Source organism: Oncorhynchus mykiss, chromosome 16, assembly GCF_013265735.2.
Source record: "Oncorhynchus mykiss isolate Arlee chromosome 16, USDA_OmykA_1.1, whole genome shotgun sequence".
Classification (NCBI taxonomy): Eukaryota; Metazoa; Chordata; class Actinopteri; order Salmoniformes; family Salmonidae; genus Oncorhynchus; species Oncorhynchus mykiss.
The window spans coordinates 78,398,418-78,414,864 of record NC_048580.1 but is presented as its reverse complement, the minus strand read 5'-3'; the positions used below and the strand labels follow the sequence as shown (position 1 = coordinate 78,414,864).

The window sequence follows — 16,447 nt, the reverse complement described above, 5'->3', positions numbered from 1 at the left end:
ACTACCATTAGACCTCATGATGTGTTTAAGCATGACTTTAGCTAGCCAACCTCGCCATGACATCGCTTACAAGTTTTCGGACTAAACTCCACCTCCTTCGGTGAAGGAAGGTTCTGATGAACTTTACCAATAGAGCCCCACGTTGGAGGTGTTATGTTACCCATAAAACCTAGCGGACAAACCGGGAAATGGTTCAATCGTTTCTCCACCATTTTTTTTCCCCGTAGGGTAATTTAGAAACACTTAAAATAAGGGCTATTTTTTGTAGTAGGGTTACCCTGGAGTGACGTTTTGATAATCGTGTAAATCTCTCTCGGGCAAGGTGAAATATCAATATTTTCTGCTCTATTTACTCCAAGATTCTAAAATGCTAATCAGCATTAGAGTAGATATCATGCAAGACTACAAATCTCTGCAAGTTCTTGAACGTCATATCGAGCTGACACCTTTGCTAACAGGTATTGTGTCAATTTAAAACTTGCACAAGACAGTTCACAGAATTGCAGAGACCAGGTTTGTGGAATCTAGCTCGACTTCATCAATTCGCCCAAGGTCAATACTTAAAAAAAAAAAAAAGTATTATGAAACACCGACTTTGTACCTATGTTTGTCCTCTGTATTCGGTTGCCTTTCTTTGTTTGCTGAATCCATACTTTTTCAATAAACATTGAATACAACCACCGACTGTTTCCTTGTTGAGATTCAATTGTCACATGCACATTTGCGCTGAGTTGCCATCTTAGAGCAAGAGCAAACTGTTGGTGGTTGTATTTGATTAACGATTGTTAAAAAAGTATGGGTTTAAATCATTAAAACAAATATATGTTTTCGGCTCCACAACGTTAGTGAAGTCCGAGAGGAAGAGAGGCCCAACTCAGCAGAAAATCTGTCTCATATTCAGGCTGTATCACAACCGGCCGTGATTGGAAGTCCGTTAGGGCAGCGCACAATTTGCCCAGTGTCTTCCGAGTTTGGCCGGTGTAGGACGTCATTGTAAATAAGAATGTGTTTTTAACGGACTTGCCTTGTTAAATAAAGGTTCAATTAAAATATTATAATAATTTACAAAAGTATCCAGACCCTTTGCGATGAGACTCGAAATTGAGCTCAGGTGCATCCTGTTTCCATTGATCATCCTTGAGATGTTTCTAGAAATAAATAAAGGTAAAAAATATATATGTATATGTGTGTGTGTATATATTTAACATTTTGAATGGGTTATCCACATTGCAATGTTTTGAAATGCGGGCTTTTATTTTGAAGGTTTATTCAATGCCGTACAGATGTGACGTCATCATTTGTGGAGCGATCCCCTCACATGACCAGAAGACAGAATTGGCATTTGAAGCCTCGTAAACAATCGCTCTCTGACTGTCTCTTTCAAACAAACCGTGATACAAACGAAAATAAGAAAAGAAAACCACAATTTAATCGTGTTTTATCAAGATCTAAGTTGGGATAGTCACAGGGGTCTCTGCTCGTCGAACTGTGAGACGGTAGGAGAGAGCGAGAGAGAAACAGAGACAGAGAGAGATGGGTCTGTCAGAGAAAGAAGAGTGTGTCTTGTTGGATCAAAAGCTGCTTGTCTTTATGGACCAACTGGAGCTGCTGGAGGAGAAACGAGAGAGACTCAACTCTCTAATAGAACAGGTATTTTATGGAAATTACATGATGTATCAAGGGCTAGACTGTCTTTGATGTCTTGATCAGAGGCTTTATATTATGGCTTTACATTGTGTGTGTGTGTGTGTGTGTGTGTGTGTGTGTGTGTGTGTGTGTGTGTGTGTGTGTGTGTGTGTGTGTGTGTGTGTGTGTGTGTGTGTGTGTGTGTGCGTGCGTGTGTGTGTGTGTGTTTTACAGGGATGGTTCTCCATATCCAAAGCGAGGTATTCGATGGGCAACAAGCAGGTGTCTGCTCTGCAGTATGGGAGTGAGATGGAACCTCTGGTCCGAGTGCACACCAGGTACGAAGGAGATGCGCTTAGCCAAAGACTGTATTAACCTTATAAACCATCTATAACCAGGGATGCAAACTAGTCACCTTTCAGCGAAATTCGCCGTTTGGATCCGATGAGAAACGTTTGGGGGTGGGATTTGGATCACTACTGGCTGTAAGCGAACGAGCGATCCGCGTTTGGAGCAATACTCTGCTGTATCCAAGGCTCAGCCAATATACCGGCTGCTGTATCCAAGGCTCAGCCAATATACCGGCTGGTGTATCCAAGGCTCAGCCAATATACCGGCTGCTGTATCCAAGGCTCAGCCAGTATACCGGCTGCTGTATCCAAGGCTCAGCCAATATACCGGCTGCTGTATCCAAGGCTCAGCCAATATACTGGCTGCTGTATCCAAGGCTCAGCCAGTCATTCACATAACAACAGAATGCAGCACTCGACTGAAGAGAGAAGAGAACCAATTTGCTAGTTACAGACTCAGCGCTCTGGAAAGACAGCAGCAGTTTGCAAAGGCAGTTTGCCTGTTACAGCAGCACGTCCCTGAACGATAACAAAGAGGTAGGTGAGAAGCCAGATCGCGAACGGGGTGAGAAGGTGATGAAGCAAACTCCATTTGGAAAGTTTGAGGTGTGGTGGAAAAAGTATTGTTAGCATTGTTTAGTATCTTGCTATAGTAGCTGGATCCAATTCTCTGTCAGCTAACAAGTGTAATGTTGAGCAACATTAGCCAACTTAGCTGATCAAATAATTTAGTTTATGGTGTGAAAATTAGCTGGCTGCTAGTAAAGTCAGACAGCTAGCTAGCTAACGTTACAACATCAGATGAGCTAACGTTAGTAACCTAACCAATTCGCTATAGTATTAACTGTTATACGATTCCTTGCCGTTCCTCAAGTATTAACGAGTTAGTTGTTTAAGCAATCAGTGTGAAATGTTAACTAAACTCAGCAAAAAAAGTAACGTCCCTTTTTCAGGACCCTGTCTTTCAAAGATAATTTGTAGAAATCCAAATAACTTCACAGATCTTCATCGTAAAGGGTTTAAACACTGTTTCCCATGCTTGTTCAATGAACCATAAACGATTAATGAACATGCACCTGTGGAACGGTCGTTAACACACTAACAGCTTACAGACGGTAGGCAATTAAGGTCAGTTATGAAAACTTAGGACACTAAAGAGGCCTTTCTACTGACTCTGAAAAACATCAAAAGAAAGATGCCATGGGTCCCTGCTCATCTGCGTGAACGTGCCTTAGGCATGCTGCAAGAAGGCATGAGGACTGCAGATATGGCAAAAGCAATAAATTGTAATGTCAGTACTGTGAGATGCCTAAGACAGCGCTACAGGGAAACAGGATGGACAGCTGATCGTTCTCGCAGTGGCAGACCACATGTAACAACACCTGCACAGGATCGGTACATCCGAACATCACACCTGTGGGACAGGTGCAGGATGGCAACAACAACTGCCCAAGTTACACCAGGAACGCACAAACCTTCCATCAGTGCTCAGACTTTTCGCTGTAGGCTGAGAGAGGCTGGACTGAGGGCTTGTAGGCATGTTGTCTGGTGAGGACCTGCCTTACATCACCGGCAACAACGTCAACTATGGGCACAAATCCACCATTGCTGGACCAGACAGGACTGGCAAAAAGTGCTGTTCACTGACAAGTCGTGGTTTTATCTCAGCAGGGTTGATCGTCGGATTTGTGTTTACCCTTCCTGCAGGCTCATCCTGACATGACCCTCCAGCATGACAATGCCACCAGCCATACTGCTTGTTCTGTGTGTGATTTCCTGCAAGACAGGAATGTCAGTGTTCTGCCATGGCCAGCGAAGAGCCCGGATCTCAATCCCATTGAGCACACCTGGGACCTCAATGGGATTGAGATAAATTATGCCAACAAAGGGTATCATGCTCTGCTGGCACATTGTAGAACAGATGTCCACAGGTAGAAAATGTACAATGTAATAATGTGTAGTGTAGCCCAAAGGTATTGCTTTTGTTGTGTTGAATTTGACAGTGACACTTGTGTGTGAGTGAGGAAGGATTATTAAATGTTTTACTCAGTTACCGTTATTTTTCCACACATGAAGCCTTGTGCACTTTATCAATGTCTCCTATAGTGGCCACTATAATAGAGCAAAAATAGAATGCCCGTTTGTTTCATTCTATTTCTACTTTAAGATGTTTTCTTCCTATTTTCAATATTTAGATGTGTGTGGTCACAAGCATTCTATTATAAAGGCTGTCATGGTAACAAGCATTCTATTATAAAGGCTGTCATGGTAACAAGCATTCTATTATAAAGGCTGTCATGGCTAACTGCAATATTAGTGTATTGTTTTTTTCTCAAGACTTGAGTGTCATTTGCAGTAAAGTTTAGGTAACAAATAACATTGGATTGTTTTCTTTACATTTTTTAGATGTGAGTTCGGTTCACACTAAACACTTTTTATTTAACACACAGAGACTGATCATGTAGATCATATTGCAAAAATCTCTGAAGCTGGAGACTCACATCTCCCTCACTAGCTTTAAGCACCAGCTGTCAGAGCAGCTTACAGATCACTGCACCTGTACATAGATGGGCTGTTTACAGATGGGCTATCTACCTACCTCATCCCCATACTGGTATCTATTTATTTATTTATTTTGCTCCTTTGCACCCCATTATCTCTACCTGCACATTCATCTTCTGCTGATCTACCATTCCAGTGTTTAATTGCTATATTGTAATTACTTCGCCACCATGGCCTATTTATTTCCTTTACCTACCTCATTTGCACTCACTGTATATAGATGTTTTCTTTTGTTCTACTGTATTATTGACTATGTTTTGTTTATTCCATGTGTAACTCTGTGTTGTTGTATGTGTCGAATTGCTACACTTTATCTTGGCCAGGTCGCAGTTGCAAATGAGAACTTGTTCTCAACTAGCCTACCTGGTTAAATAAAGGTGAAATAAATAAAATAAATAAATATTCTTTGTTGTTTAATTAGTTGAAACCTGCATTAACCCCTAGCAGGGATTTTTCGCATTGCAAAACAAAAGTGTCACCTTTTTGGGGCCTCACCAGTTTGCATCCCTGACTATAACTTAGCGACATCGATTCCATACAACTTTATTTAGGCTGTCAGTTCTCACCATTCAATGGACTCAAACTTCAAAGGCATGTCTGTTTATCAACTCTGTGTAATGTGTGGTAGAGGGTATATCTGGGATAATAATGATGTTAGTGTGTCGTAGGACTCTGGAGAGTGGTGAGGCCGAGTTCCAGACAAAGAGAAGGACGCTGAAGTCTCCTGAAGAGAGACAGGTGGAGGACATTGGACCTAAAGACAAGGAGGGTAATGGAGCACCACTGACTAGTGTAGGCTGTGTCTTCTCCATATGCCAACTACAGGCCTTTAAAAGGGATTGGTCAATAGTACTGTATATAGTGCATTCGGAAAGAATTCAGACCTTCCAACAGACCCTTTACTCAGTGCTTTGTTGAAGCACCTTTGACAGCGATTACAGCCTCAAGGCAAATCAAATTGTATTTGTCACATGCGCCAAATACAACAAGTGTAGACCTTACCGTGAAATGCTTACTTACAAGCCCTTAACCAACAGTGCAGTTCAAGAAAAGTTAAGAAAATATTAACCAATTTAAATAAAGTAAAAAATTATTGAAAGTAACACAATAAAATCACAATAACGAGGCTATATACAGGGGGTACCGGTACCAAGTCAATGGGTGTGGGGGGGGGGGAGTACAGGTTAGTCGAGGTCATTTGTACATGTAGGTAGGGGTTTTGTGACTATCCATAGATAATTAACAGCGAGTAGCAGCAGTGTACAAAACCAATGGAGGGGGGGTGTCAATGTAAATAGTCCGGTGGCCATTTAATTAATTCTTCAGCAGTCTTATGGCTTGGCTCTCTGGTACCTCTTGCCGTGCGGTAGCAGAGAAAACAGTCTATGACTTGGGTGACTGGAGTCTCTGACAATTTTTTGGGCTTTCTTCTGACACTGCCTATTATAGAGGTCCTGGATGGCAGGAAGCTTGGCCCAAGCTAGGCCATTCGCACTACCCTCTGTAGCGCCTTACGGTCAGATGCCGAGCAGTTGCCATATCAGGCGGTGATGCAACCAGTCAGGATGATCTCGATGGTGCAGCTGTAGAACTTTGAGGATCTGGGGACCCATGCCAAATCTTTTCAGTCTCCAGAGGGGGAAAAGGTGTTGTTGTGCCCTCTTCACGACTGTCTTGGTGTGTTTGGACCATGATAGTTCGTTGGTGATGTGGACACCAAGGAACTTGAAACTCTCGACCCGCTCCACTACAGCCCTGTCGATGTTAATGGGGGCCTGTTCGGCCCGCCTTTACCTGTAGTCCACGATCAGTTCCTTTGTCTTGCTCACATGCTTGAAACATGTAGGTATTACAGGCGCAGTCAGGGAGAGGATGAAAATGTCAGTGAAGACACTTGCCAGTGGCTCCGTGCATGCTTTGAGTACACATCCTGGTAATCCATCTGTCTCCGCGGCTTTGTGAATTTTGTTGGCTACCGAGAGCGTTATCACACAGTCGTCCAGAACAGCTGGTGCTCTCGTGCATGCTTCAGTGCTTCTTGCCTCGAAACGAGCATAAAGGGCATTTAGCTCGTCTGGTAGGCTCGGGTCACTGGGCAGCTCGCCACTGTGCTTCCCTTTGTCGTCTGTATAGTTTGTCTTCGTCTTCATTACAAAGTATGTGTTCTAATCACGCTGCGCTTTGGTCTCCTCCATACGACGAACGTGACAGTACTTTGCTCCGTTCATCTTTCCCTCGATCCTGACTAGCTGTGCAGCAATGCTCCCTATCCAACCTGACAGAGCTTGAGAGGATCTGCACAGAAGAATGGGAGAAATTCCCCAAATAGAGATGTGCCGAGCTTGTAGCGTCATACCCAAGAAGACTCGAGGCTGTAATCGCTGCCAAAGGTGCTTCAACAAAGTACTGAGGAAAGTATGAATGCTTATGTAAATGTGATATTTCTTAGCTTTTTCATTATGGGGTATTGTGTGTAGAGTGAGGGGATACAACATTTCATCCATTTTTCGAATAAAGCTAACGTAACAAAATGTGGAGGGGTCTGAATACTTTCTGAATGTAGCATTACTTAGTATGTCACTGAGAAATACGTTTATATTGAATTATTTGGAGATATGTCTTGGGTTCGTTAACTTTGGATACTTGTTAGTGCCACTAAATGCATGTAAAATATTGATGGGAGACTCTGTTACGGAGGAATGGAAATGCTTTTTTTTTAGGCTGGATCATGTTGTTGTATGTTTTAATTATGTAATGTATTGATTGTTGCTGCTGCCTTTGCCAGATCACCCTTGAAAGGCCCAGCGTGTCCCCAGGCACGCTCATTTGTTGACTTCTGTAACCGAAAAAGCCTTGGTTTCATGCATATTAACATGAGATGTCTCCTCCCTAAGTTTGTTTTACTCACTGCTTTAGCACACTCCGCCAACCCTGATGGCCACCAAAAAGTCTGAGATTTCCATCCCCAACTACAACATTTTCCATCAAGATAGAACTGCCAAATTTGCAGAGATAGCCTGCAAATTTCTGTCATACTTTCCACGTCTATGCCCAAACAGTTCGAGCTTCTAATTTTAAAAATGAATCTCTCCAGAAATGTCTCTCACTGTTGCTGCCTGTTATTGGCCGCCTGTTATTGACCCCTCTCAGCTCCCAGCTCTGCCCTGGACACCATATGTGAAATGATTGCACCCCATCTATCTTCAGAGTTCGTTCTGCCAGGTGACCTAAACTGGGATGTGCTTAACACCCCGGCCATCCTACAATCTAATGCCCTCAACCTCACACAAATGATCAAGGAACCCGCCAGGTACAACCCTAAATCCGTAAATATGGGCACCCTCATAGATATCATCCTGACCAACTTGCCCTCCAAATACACCTCTGCTGTTTTCAATCAGGTTCTCAGCGATCACTGCCTCATTGCCTACATCCGCTATGGGTCTGCAGTCAAACGAGCACCCCTCATCACCGTCAAACGCTCCCTAAAACACTTCTGCGAGCAGGCCTTTCTAACCGACCGGGTATCCTGGAAGGATATTGACCTGATTCCGTCAGTTGAGGATGCCTGGTCATTCTTTAAAAGTAATTTCCTCACCATCTTAAATAAGCGTGATTGCAGATGTTCTGAAAGAGCTGCAAAACCTGGACCCGAACAAATCAGCTGGGCTAGACAATCTAGACCCTCTCTTTCTAAAATTATCTTCCGCCATTGTTGTAACCCCTATTACTAGTCTGTTCAACTTCTCTTTTGTATTGTCCGATATCCCTAAAGATTAGAATGCTTCCGCGGTCATCCCCCTCTTCAAAGGGGGTGACACTCTAGACCCAAACTGTTATAAACCTATATCCATCTTGCCCTGCCTTTCTAAGGTCTTCGAAAGCCAAGCCAAATAAACAGATCACTGACCATTTCGAATCCCACCGTACCTTCTCTGCTGTGCAATCTGGTTTCCGAGCTGGTCATGGGTGCACCTCAGCCACGCTCAAGGTCCTAAACGATATCATAACCGCCATCGATTAAAAGACAGTACTGTTCAGCCATCTTCATCAAACTGGCCAAGGCTTTCGACTCTGTCAATCACCGTATCCTTATCGGTAGACTCAACAGCCTTGGTTTCTCAAATGACTGCCTCGCCTGGTTCACCAACTACTTCTCAGACATAGTTCAGTGTGTAAAATCGGATGGCCTTTTGTCTGGACCTCTGGCTGTTTCTATGGGGGTACCACAGGGTTCAATTCTCGGGCCGACTATTTTCTCTGTCTATATCAACGATTTCGCTCTTGCTGCGGGTGATTCCCTGATCCACCTCTACGCAGACGACACCATTCTGTATACATCTGGACCTTCTTTGGACACTGTTAACTAACCACCAAACTGTGTTAACTAACCTCCAAACAATCCCCAAAACCAACTCCTCTTTTGGCCGCCTTTGCTTCCAGTTCTCTGCTGCCAATGATTATATTTCCCTCACTAACTTTAAACATCAGCTATCTGAGCAGCTATCCGATCGCTGCAGCTGTACATAGCCCATCTGTAAATAGCACACCCAATCTACCTACCTCATCCCCATATTGTTTTTATTTACTTTTCTGCTCTTTTGCTCACGAGTATTTCTACTTGCACATCATCATCTGCTCATCTATCACTCCAGTGTTAATTTGCTAATCTGTAATTACTTCACTACTATTGCCTATTTATTGCCTACCTCACGCTATTTGCACACACTGTATATAGACTTTATTTTTTTCTATTGTGTTATTGACTGTACACTTGTTTATTCCATGTGTAACTCTGTGTTGTTGTTTGGGTCCTTTGAGACTGGGTCACAAAGGGCTTTTCCTGGTTAAATAAAGGTTAAAAAATTAAGTCCCCTCATCTGACTGTATGTTTGTTGGATCTACAGGTGTGAGGAGAAGAGTGAAGACGCAGGAGGTCCCAGAGATAGACCAGAGTGACAACAAGCATCCGTGGACAGAGACTGAGCCGGCTCCCTCCTCCAAACCTGAACCCAACCCCCAGCAGGACCCACTGAAGTGGTTTGGAATCCTGGTGCCTCAGACCCTGAAACAGGCCCAGGCCTCATTCAAACAGGGTAGGCTGTCTGATAGGATGGATGAAACAAGTTGGGGTCTGTCTGGTAGGATGGTTGCCTTCCGTCTTAGAGCATGTACCAGTATGGATGAAACATTTATTTTCCCTTCTCTTCTTCTCTCCCCTTCCACCTCCTCCCTTCTACCCTCCTCCCCCATCCAACCTCTCCCTTCTCCCCTCCTCCTCCTCTCCCTTCCCCTTTCTCCCACCCTTCTCCCCCTCTCCCATGTACCCTCTTCTCCCCCTCTCCCTCTGTCCCCTCCTCCCCTCTCTCTTTTCCCCTCCTCACCCCTCTCCCTTGTCCCCTCCTCACCCCTCTCCCTTGTCCCCTCCTCACCCCTCTCTCTTGTCCCCTCCTCACCCCTCTCCCTTGACCCCCTCTCCCCCTTGTCCCCTCCTCACCCCCTTGTCCCCTCCTCACCCCCTTGTCCCCTCCTCACCCCTCACCCCCTTGTCCCCTCCTCACCCCTCTCCCCCTTGTCCCCTCCTCACCCCTCTCCCCCTTGTCCCCTCCTCACCCCTCTCCCCCTTGTCCCCTCCTCACCCCTCTCCCCCTTGTCCCCTCCTCACCCCTCTCCCCCTTGTCCCCTCCTCACCCCTCTCTCCCTTGTCTCCTCCTCTCCCCTGTAGTGGTAGAGTTGTCAGCGGAGGTGGCTACTCTCCAGTCTACAGTCCTGACCACCAGACAACAGTTGCAGATGAAACAGAAGAGCAGCAGCCAGACCCCGGACCTGACTGACCTGACTGACCTGACTGACAGACTGACCTGACTGACAGACTGACCTGACTGACCTGACTGACAGACTGACCTGACTGACAGATGAACCAGACGGACAGAAGGACCAGACGGACAGACGAACCAGGCTGACCAGACGGACCACACTGACCAGACTGACCTGACTGACCAGATCATGGTTTAGCGTACACAGCCACTCTCTCCCACATAGTATAGTAGTACTTCTGTCTAGAGCCCTTTATACAAAGGCTGAGGGGGCTGCAGCACCCCTGATGAATAAATACAAAATATACAAATAATAAAATATACATCTTTTTTTATCACAATTTGTGAACTTTATTACGCCTCTATTAGCGGAGAGAAATACTCAAGATATACCCCTGCTACCTATACGTACATGTAGCTAATAGGGGTAAAGATATGTTGAGGTAGATATGTACAGTACCAGTCCAAAGTTTGGACACCTACTCATTCAAGGGTTTTACTTTATGTTTTACTATTTTCTACATTGTAGAATAATAGTTAAGTCATTAAAACTATGAAATAACACAAATGGTGACATGTTGTAACCAGAAAAGTGTTAAACAAATCTAAATATATTTGAGATTATTCAAAGAAGGGAAGGCATGTAGCCTAGTGGTTAGAGCGTTGGGCCAGTAACCGAAAGGTTGCTGGATCGAATCCCCGAGGTGACAAGGTAAAAATCTGTCGTTCTGACCCTGAACAAGGCAGTTAACCCACTGTTCCCCGGTAGGCCGTCATTGTAAATAAGAATGTGTTCTTAACTGACTTGCCTAGTTAAATAAAAAAGCCACCCTTTGCCTTGATGACAGCTTTGCACACTCTTTCTGCATTCTCTCAACCAGCTTTACCTGGAATGCTTTTCCAACAGTCTTGAAGGAGTTCCCACAAATGCTGAGCACTTGTTGGCTGCATTTCCGTCACTCTGCAGTCCAGCTTATCCCAAACCATCTCACTTGGGTTGAGGTCAGGTGATTGTGGAGGCCAGGTCATCTGATGCAGCACTCCATCACTCTCTTTCTTGATCAAATATCCCTTACACCTGAGGTGTGTTGCGCCATTGTCCTGTTTAAAAACAAATGATAATCCCGCAAAGCGCAAACCAGATGGGATGGCCATAAAACAAATTATTTTGTGTAAGCTTCTCAGCTAGCTTGTTAGCTGATCAAATGTCTGTTCTAAACTTGTTTCTTCTAGCTAGATAACATCACATAATTACATGAAATGCTTGTGCAAGTAGCTAGCTAGCTAACATTACTAGCTAGCTGTGATAAATGTATTCTATCAAAACATCCGACTGAAGTGGGTTGTGGGTCATTATCCTGTGATAGTCCCACTAAGCGCAAACCAGATGGGATGGCATATTGCTGCAGAATGCTGTGGTAGCCATGCTGGTTAAGTGTGCCTTGAATTCTAAATAAATCACTGACAGTGTCACCAGCAAAGCACCACCACACCTCCTCCTCCTCCTCCTCCATGCTTCACGGTGGGAACCACACATGTGGAAATCATCCATTCACCTACTCTGCGTCTCACAAAGACACGGCGGTTGGAACCAAAAATCTCTCATTTGGACTCATCAGACCAAAGGACAGATTTCCACCGGTCTGATGTCCATCGCTTGTGTTTCTTGGCCCAAGAAAGTCTCTTCTTGTTATTGGTGTCCTTTAGTAGTGGTTTCTTTGCAGCAATTTGACCATGAAGGCCTGATTTCACGCAGTCTCCTTTGAACAGTTGATGTTGATATGTTTGTTACTTGAACTCTGAAGCATTTATTTGGGCTGCAATTTCTGAGGCTGGTAACTCTAATGAAGTTATCAACTGCAACAGAGGTAACTCTGGGTCTTCCTTTCCTGTGGCGGTTTTCATGAGAGCCAGTTTCATCATAGCGCTTCATGGTATTTGCGACTGCACTTCAACTTTGAGAGTTCTTGTAATGTTCTGTTTTGACTGAACTTCATGTCTTAAAGTAATGATGGACTGTTGTTTCTCTTTGCTTATTATAGCTGTTTTTTTGCCATAATATGGACTTGGTCTTTTACCAAATAGGGATATCTTCTGTATACCACCCCTACCAACCATATGTGTTATTTCATAGTTTTGATGTCTTCACTATTATTCTGCGATGTAGAAAATAGTGAAAATAAATTAAAACACTTGATTAAGTGTGTCCAAACTTTTGACTGATACTGTACATGTAGGTAGCAGGGGTAAAGATATGTGTGGGTCTGTGTTAGTATGTGTGGGCCTGTGGTAGTACGTGTGGGTCTGTGGTAGTATGTATGGGTCTGTGGTAGTACGTGTGGGTCTGTGGTAGTACGTGTGGGTCTGTGGTAGTACGTGTGGGTCTGTGGTAGTATGTGTGTGTCCATAAATGTTAGGGTATAATTTGGCCTAGTGGTTAGTGTTGAGCCAATGACTGAAAGGTTGTGAGATCGAATCCCGAAGCCGACAAGGTGAATCTGTCGATGTCCCCTTTAGTAGACAGGTGCGGAGTAGGGGGAACGCTGTAGACCCTCGTGTCAATAAACTTGTGACATTCCTGGATTACTCATTATGTTAATAAAGTCTGATTTAATCATCCAAGAGTCGTAGAAGACTGTGTACATATCTGGCTGTCTTGGAAAAATCACTACATATCCCATCGAGCCAACCCGTTCCCTTAGTTCCAAGACCAGTCAGAAACGCTAACCCTACGCCAATGATGCCAGTGGATCTCAAAACTGAACTTGGATCTGCGTTAAGTAGCAATAATATCCGTCGCCACCATCATCTTATGACAGATATGCTGAACCAGTCATGGCTATTCCAACAAAACAATACACCATTTCAAGTTTCTTTCCATCAAAGTTTAGGAATGAGGATGAAAACTAGCATAGTTCAGATAGTTTAGCCAGGGAAACGAGCTCGGGCCAAGTGCACATTTGCGCCAGCTGGGCTAATTCAGGAGACTAGGTTTTATGCCCTGATATCAGGAGCTGGTGGCGAAAAGGTTGATCAAACAAATAAATCAGATGACTTTTATTTAAGGAGAACAAATCGACATACAATCCCAAAATTAGCTGTAACTTTCACTGTCAATACAGCCCCATAGTGAAGGTGTCATAATACCCATAAAACCTAGCCGTCAAAGGGAAATGGTTCCAATCGTTTTTCCCATCCCTGGCGTGATGTTTTGATAATCATGTAAATCTCTCTTGGACAAGGTGACTTATCAATATATTCCTCTTTTTACTCTCAGATTCGAAAATGCTAATTAGCATTAGAGTAGACATCATGCAAAACTACAAATCCCTACAAGCTCTTGAACGTCATATCGAGCTGACATCTTTGCTAACAGACATTGTGTCAATTTAAAACTTGCACAAGACAGTTCACAGAATTGTTAATGTATAGAAATGTAGCCAGTTTATTCATTACTAAATTTAGCTAACATTAGATAGTTAATCCAGAGATTCTTACCTTTGCCTTGATTGGGCAGTCTCGTCCAGATCATCATGGCATTTATAGTTCTTTACAATAGTCACATTAGCAGCTAATTAGCATTTAATTGTTGGGGGGGTAAATACAGGCGAATTATATTGATAAAAGTCACCTTGTCCGAAAGAGATTGACATGGTTATCAAAAGTCATGCCAGAGTAAGCCTATTTTATGTGTTTCTAAAATCCCTTCATGACAAAGTGAAAACAGATTTTGAAACCCAGAGCATATCGGACTGCTTTTCTCCACCACATCACCAGATTCCTGCCTCAAGCTCTAGGCCATTACACCGGATCATCGCAGCTACAGTAGCTAGCTGCAACCGAGTGGCTACCGCTGGCTAATGCCTCTGTCCCGAAGCAAGCACCAGTTAGCTTTGAGCTAGCCTCGAGCTAGGCCCATCTCCCGGCTAACCGAAGAGGTATGCCCGCTAATTTCGTGGGCTACAATACCTCTTTTGCCAATTGGCCTGGACATTTTATTGCCGACACGGAGCCCCGCCGATCCATCACAGCTGGTCTGCCGACGTAATTGTCCGATGTGGTTTCAACAGGCTTTTCCATTGCAATGTCGCCCAAGACCCATCTGCTAGCCCCGGCCCGCTAGCTTTCTGAACGCCGTGCCTCCCGCTCGTCTAGCATAGTAGTGACTATCGAACGACTCCCGGACTCACCTATTGCTGCTCATTGGACCCTATGATCACTCGGCTACACATGCCTCTCTATAATTTCAATATGCCTTGTCTTCTGCTGTTTCAATTAGTTATTGTTTTATTTCACTGTAGAGCCCCTAGTCCAGCTCAACATGCCTTATATAGCTCTTTTGTCACACACCCCACACATGGGGAGACCTCACCTGGCTTAGCTGGTGTCTCTAGAGATGCAAGTGCTCTCATCGTCACTCAATGCCTTGGTTTACCCCCACTGTACTCACATCCTACCATACGCTTGTCTGTACAGATCGGACAATTACAGCTTCTATCTCAAGGCCATAAGACTGTTAAACAGCCTTCACTAACATTGAGTGGCTGCTGCCAACATACTGACTCAAAGCTCTAGCCACTTAATATTTAATAATTGAATGTAATAAATGTATCACTAGTCACTTTAAACAATGGCACTTTATATAATGTTTACATACCCTACATTTCTCATCTCATATGTATATACTGTACTCTATACCATCTACTGCATCTTGCCTATGCCGTTCGGCCATCACTCATCCATATATTTATATGTACATATTCTTATTCATTCTTTTACATTTGTGTGTATAAGGTAGTTGTTGTGAAATTGTTAGATTACTTGTTAGATATTACTGCATGGTCGGAACTAGAAGCACAAGCATTTCGCTACACTCGCATTAACATCTGCTAACCATGTGTACTTGACCAATAAAATTTGATTTGATTTGATTTACATTATGCCCTGACTCGATTCTACCAAGGCCAGGAATCTGCCCCTTTTATTCTCTGTTCCCAACGCACTAGACGATCATTTCATATAGCATTTAGCCGTACCCTTATCCTACTCTTCCTCTGTTCCTCTGGTGATGTAGAGGTTAAACTAGGCCCTGTAGCCCCCAGCATCACACCTATACCCCAGGCGCTCTCATTTGTTGACTTCTGTGACAGTAAAAGCATTGGTTTCATGCATGTTAACATCAGAAGCCTCCTCCCTAAAAAAAATTGTTCACTGCTTTAGCACACTCCGCCAACTCTAATGTCCTAGCCGTGTCTGAATCCTGGATAAGGAAGGCCACAAAAATTCTGAAATTTCAGTTGCAATCTATTGCAGAGATAGGCTGCAGAGTTCTGTCAGACTATCCAGGTCTGTGCCCAGTTTGAGCTTCTACTTTTAAAAATCCACCTTTCCAGAAATGTCTCTCACCGTTGTTGCTTGTTATAGACCCCTCTCAGCCCCAAGCTTTGCCCTGGACACCATAAGTGAATTGATCGCCCCATCTATCTTCAGAGTTCGTACTGTTAGGTGACCTAAACTGGGATATGTTTAGCACCCCGGCCGTCCTACAATCTAAGCTAGATGCCCTCAATCTCACACAAATTATCAATGAACCTACCAGGTACAACCCTAAATCCGTAAACATGGGCTCCCTCTTAGATATCATCCTGACCAACTTGCCCTCTAAATACACCTCTGCTGTCTTCAACCAGGATCTCAGCGATCACTGCCTCATTGCCTGCGTCCGTAATGGGCCCGCGGTCAACCACCCCTCATCACTGTCAAACGCTCCCTACAACACTTCAGCAAGCAGCCCTTTCTAATTGACCTGGCCCGGGTACCCTGGAAGGATATTGACCTCATTCCGTCAGTAGAGGCCTGGTTATTTTTTTAAAGTGCTTTCCTCACCATCTTAAATAAGCATGCCCCATTCAAAAAATGTAGAACCAGGAACAGATATAGCCCTTGGTTCACTCCAGATCTGACTGCCAGCACAAAAACATCCCGTGGCGTACTGCATTAGCATCGAATATCCCCCGCAATATGCAACTTTTCAGGGAAGTCAAACAGAAATTTGCATCCTGTAGCACAAACTCCAAAAAGTTCTGAGACACT

General features: G+C 44.0%; 1 protein-coding gene across 1 annotated transcript; it reads left to right on the top strand.

The window, feature by feature from the left end:
- The first annotated feature begins 194 nt into the window (after positions 1 to 194).
- Positions 195 to 10,695, top strand: ccdc115 (coiled-coil domain containing 115). Its single transcript, XM_021567181.2, has 6 exons — positions 195 to 458; positions 1,264 to 1,650; positions 1,861 to 1,964; positions 5,207 to 5,307; positions 9,446 to 9,634; positions 10,264 to 10,695. The coding sequence occupies exons 2-6, from the start codon at positions 1,534 to 1,536 to the stop codon at positions 10,401 to 10,403; spliced, it is 651 nt and encodes a 216-aa protein (XP_021422856.2). The 5' UTR covers positions 195 to 458; positions 1,264 to 1,533; the 3' UTR covers positions 10,404 to 10,695.
- The last annotated feature ends 5,752 nt before the right edge of the window (positions 10,696 to 16,447 follow it).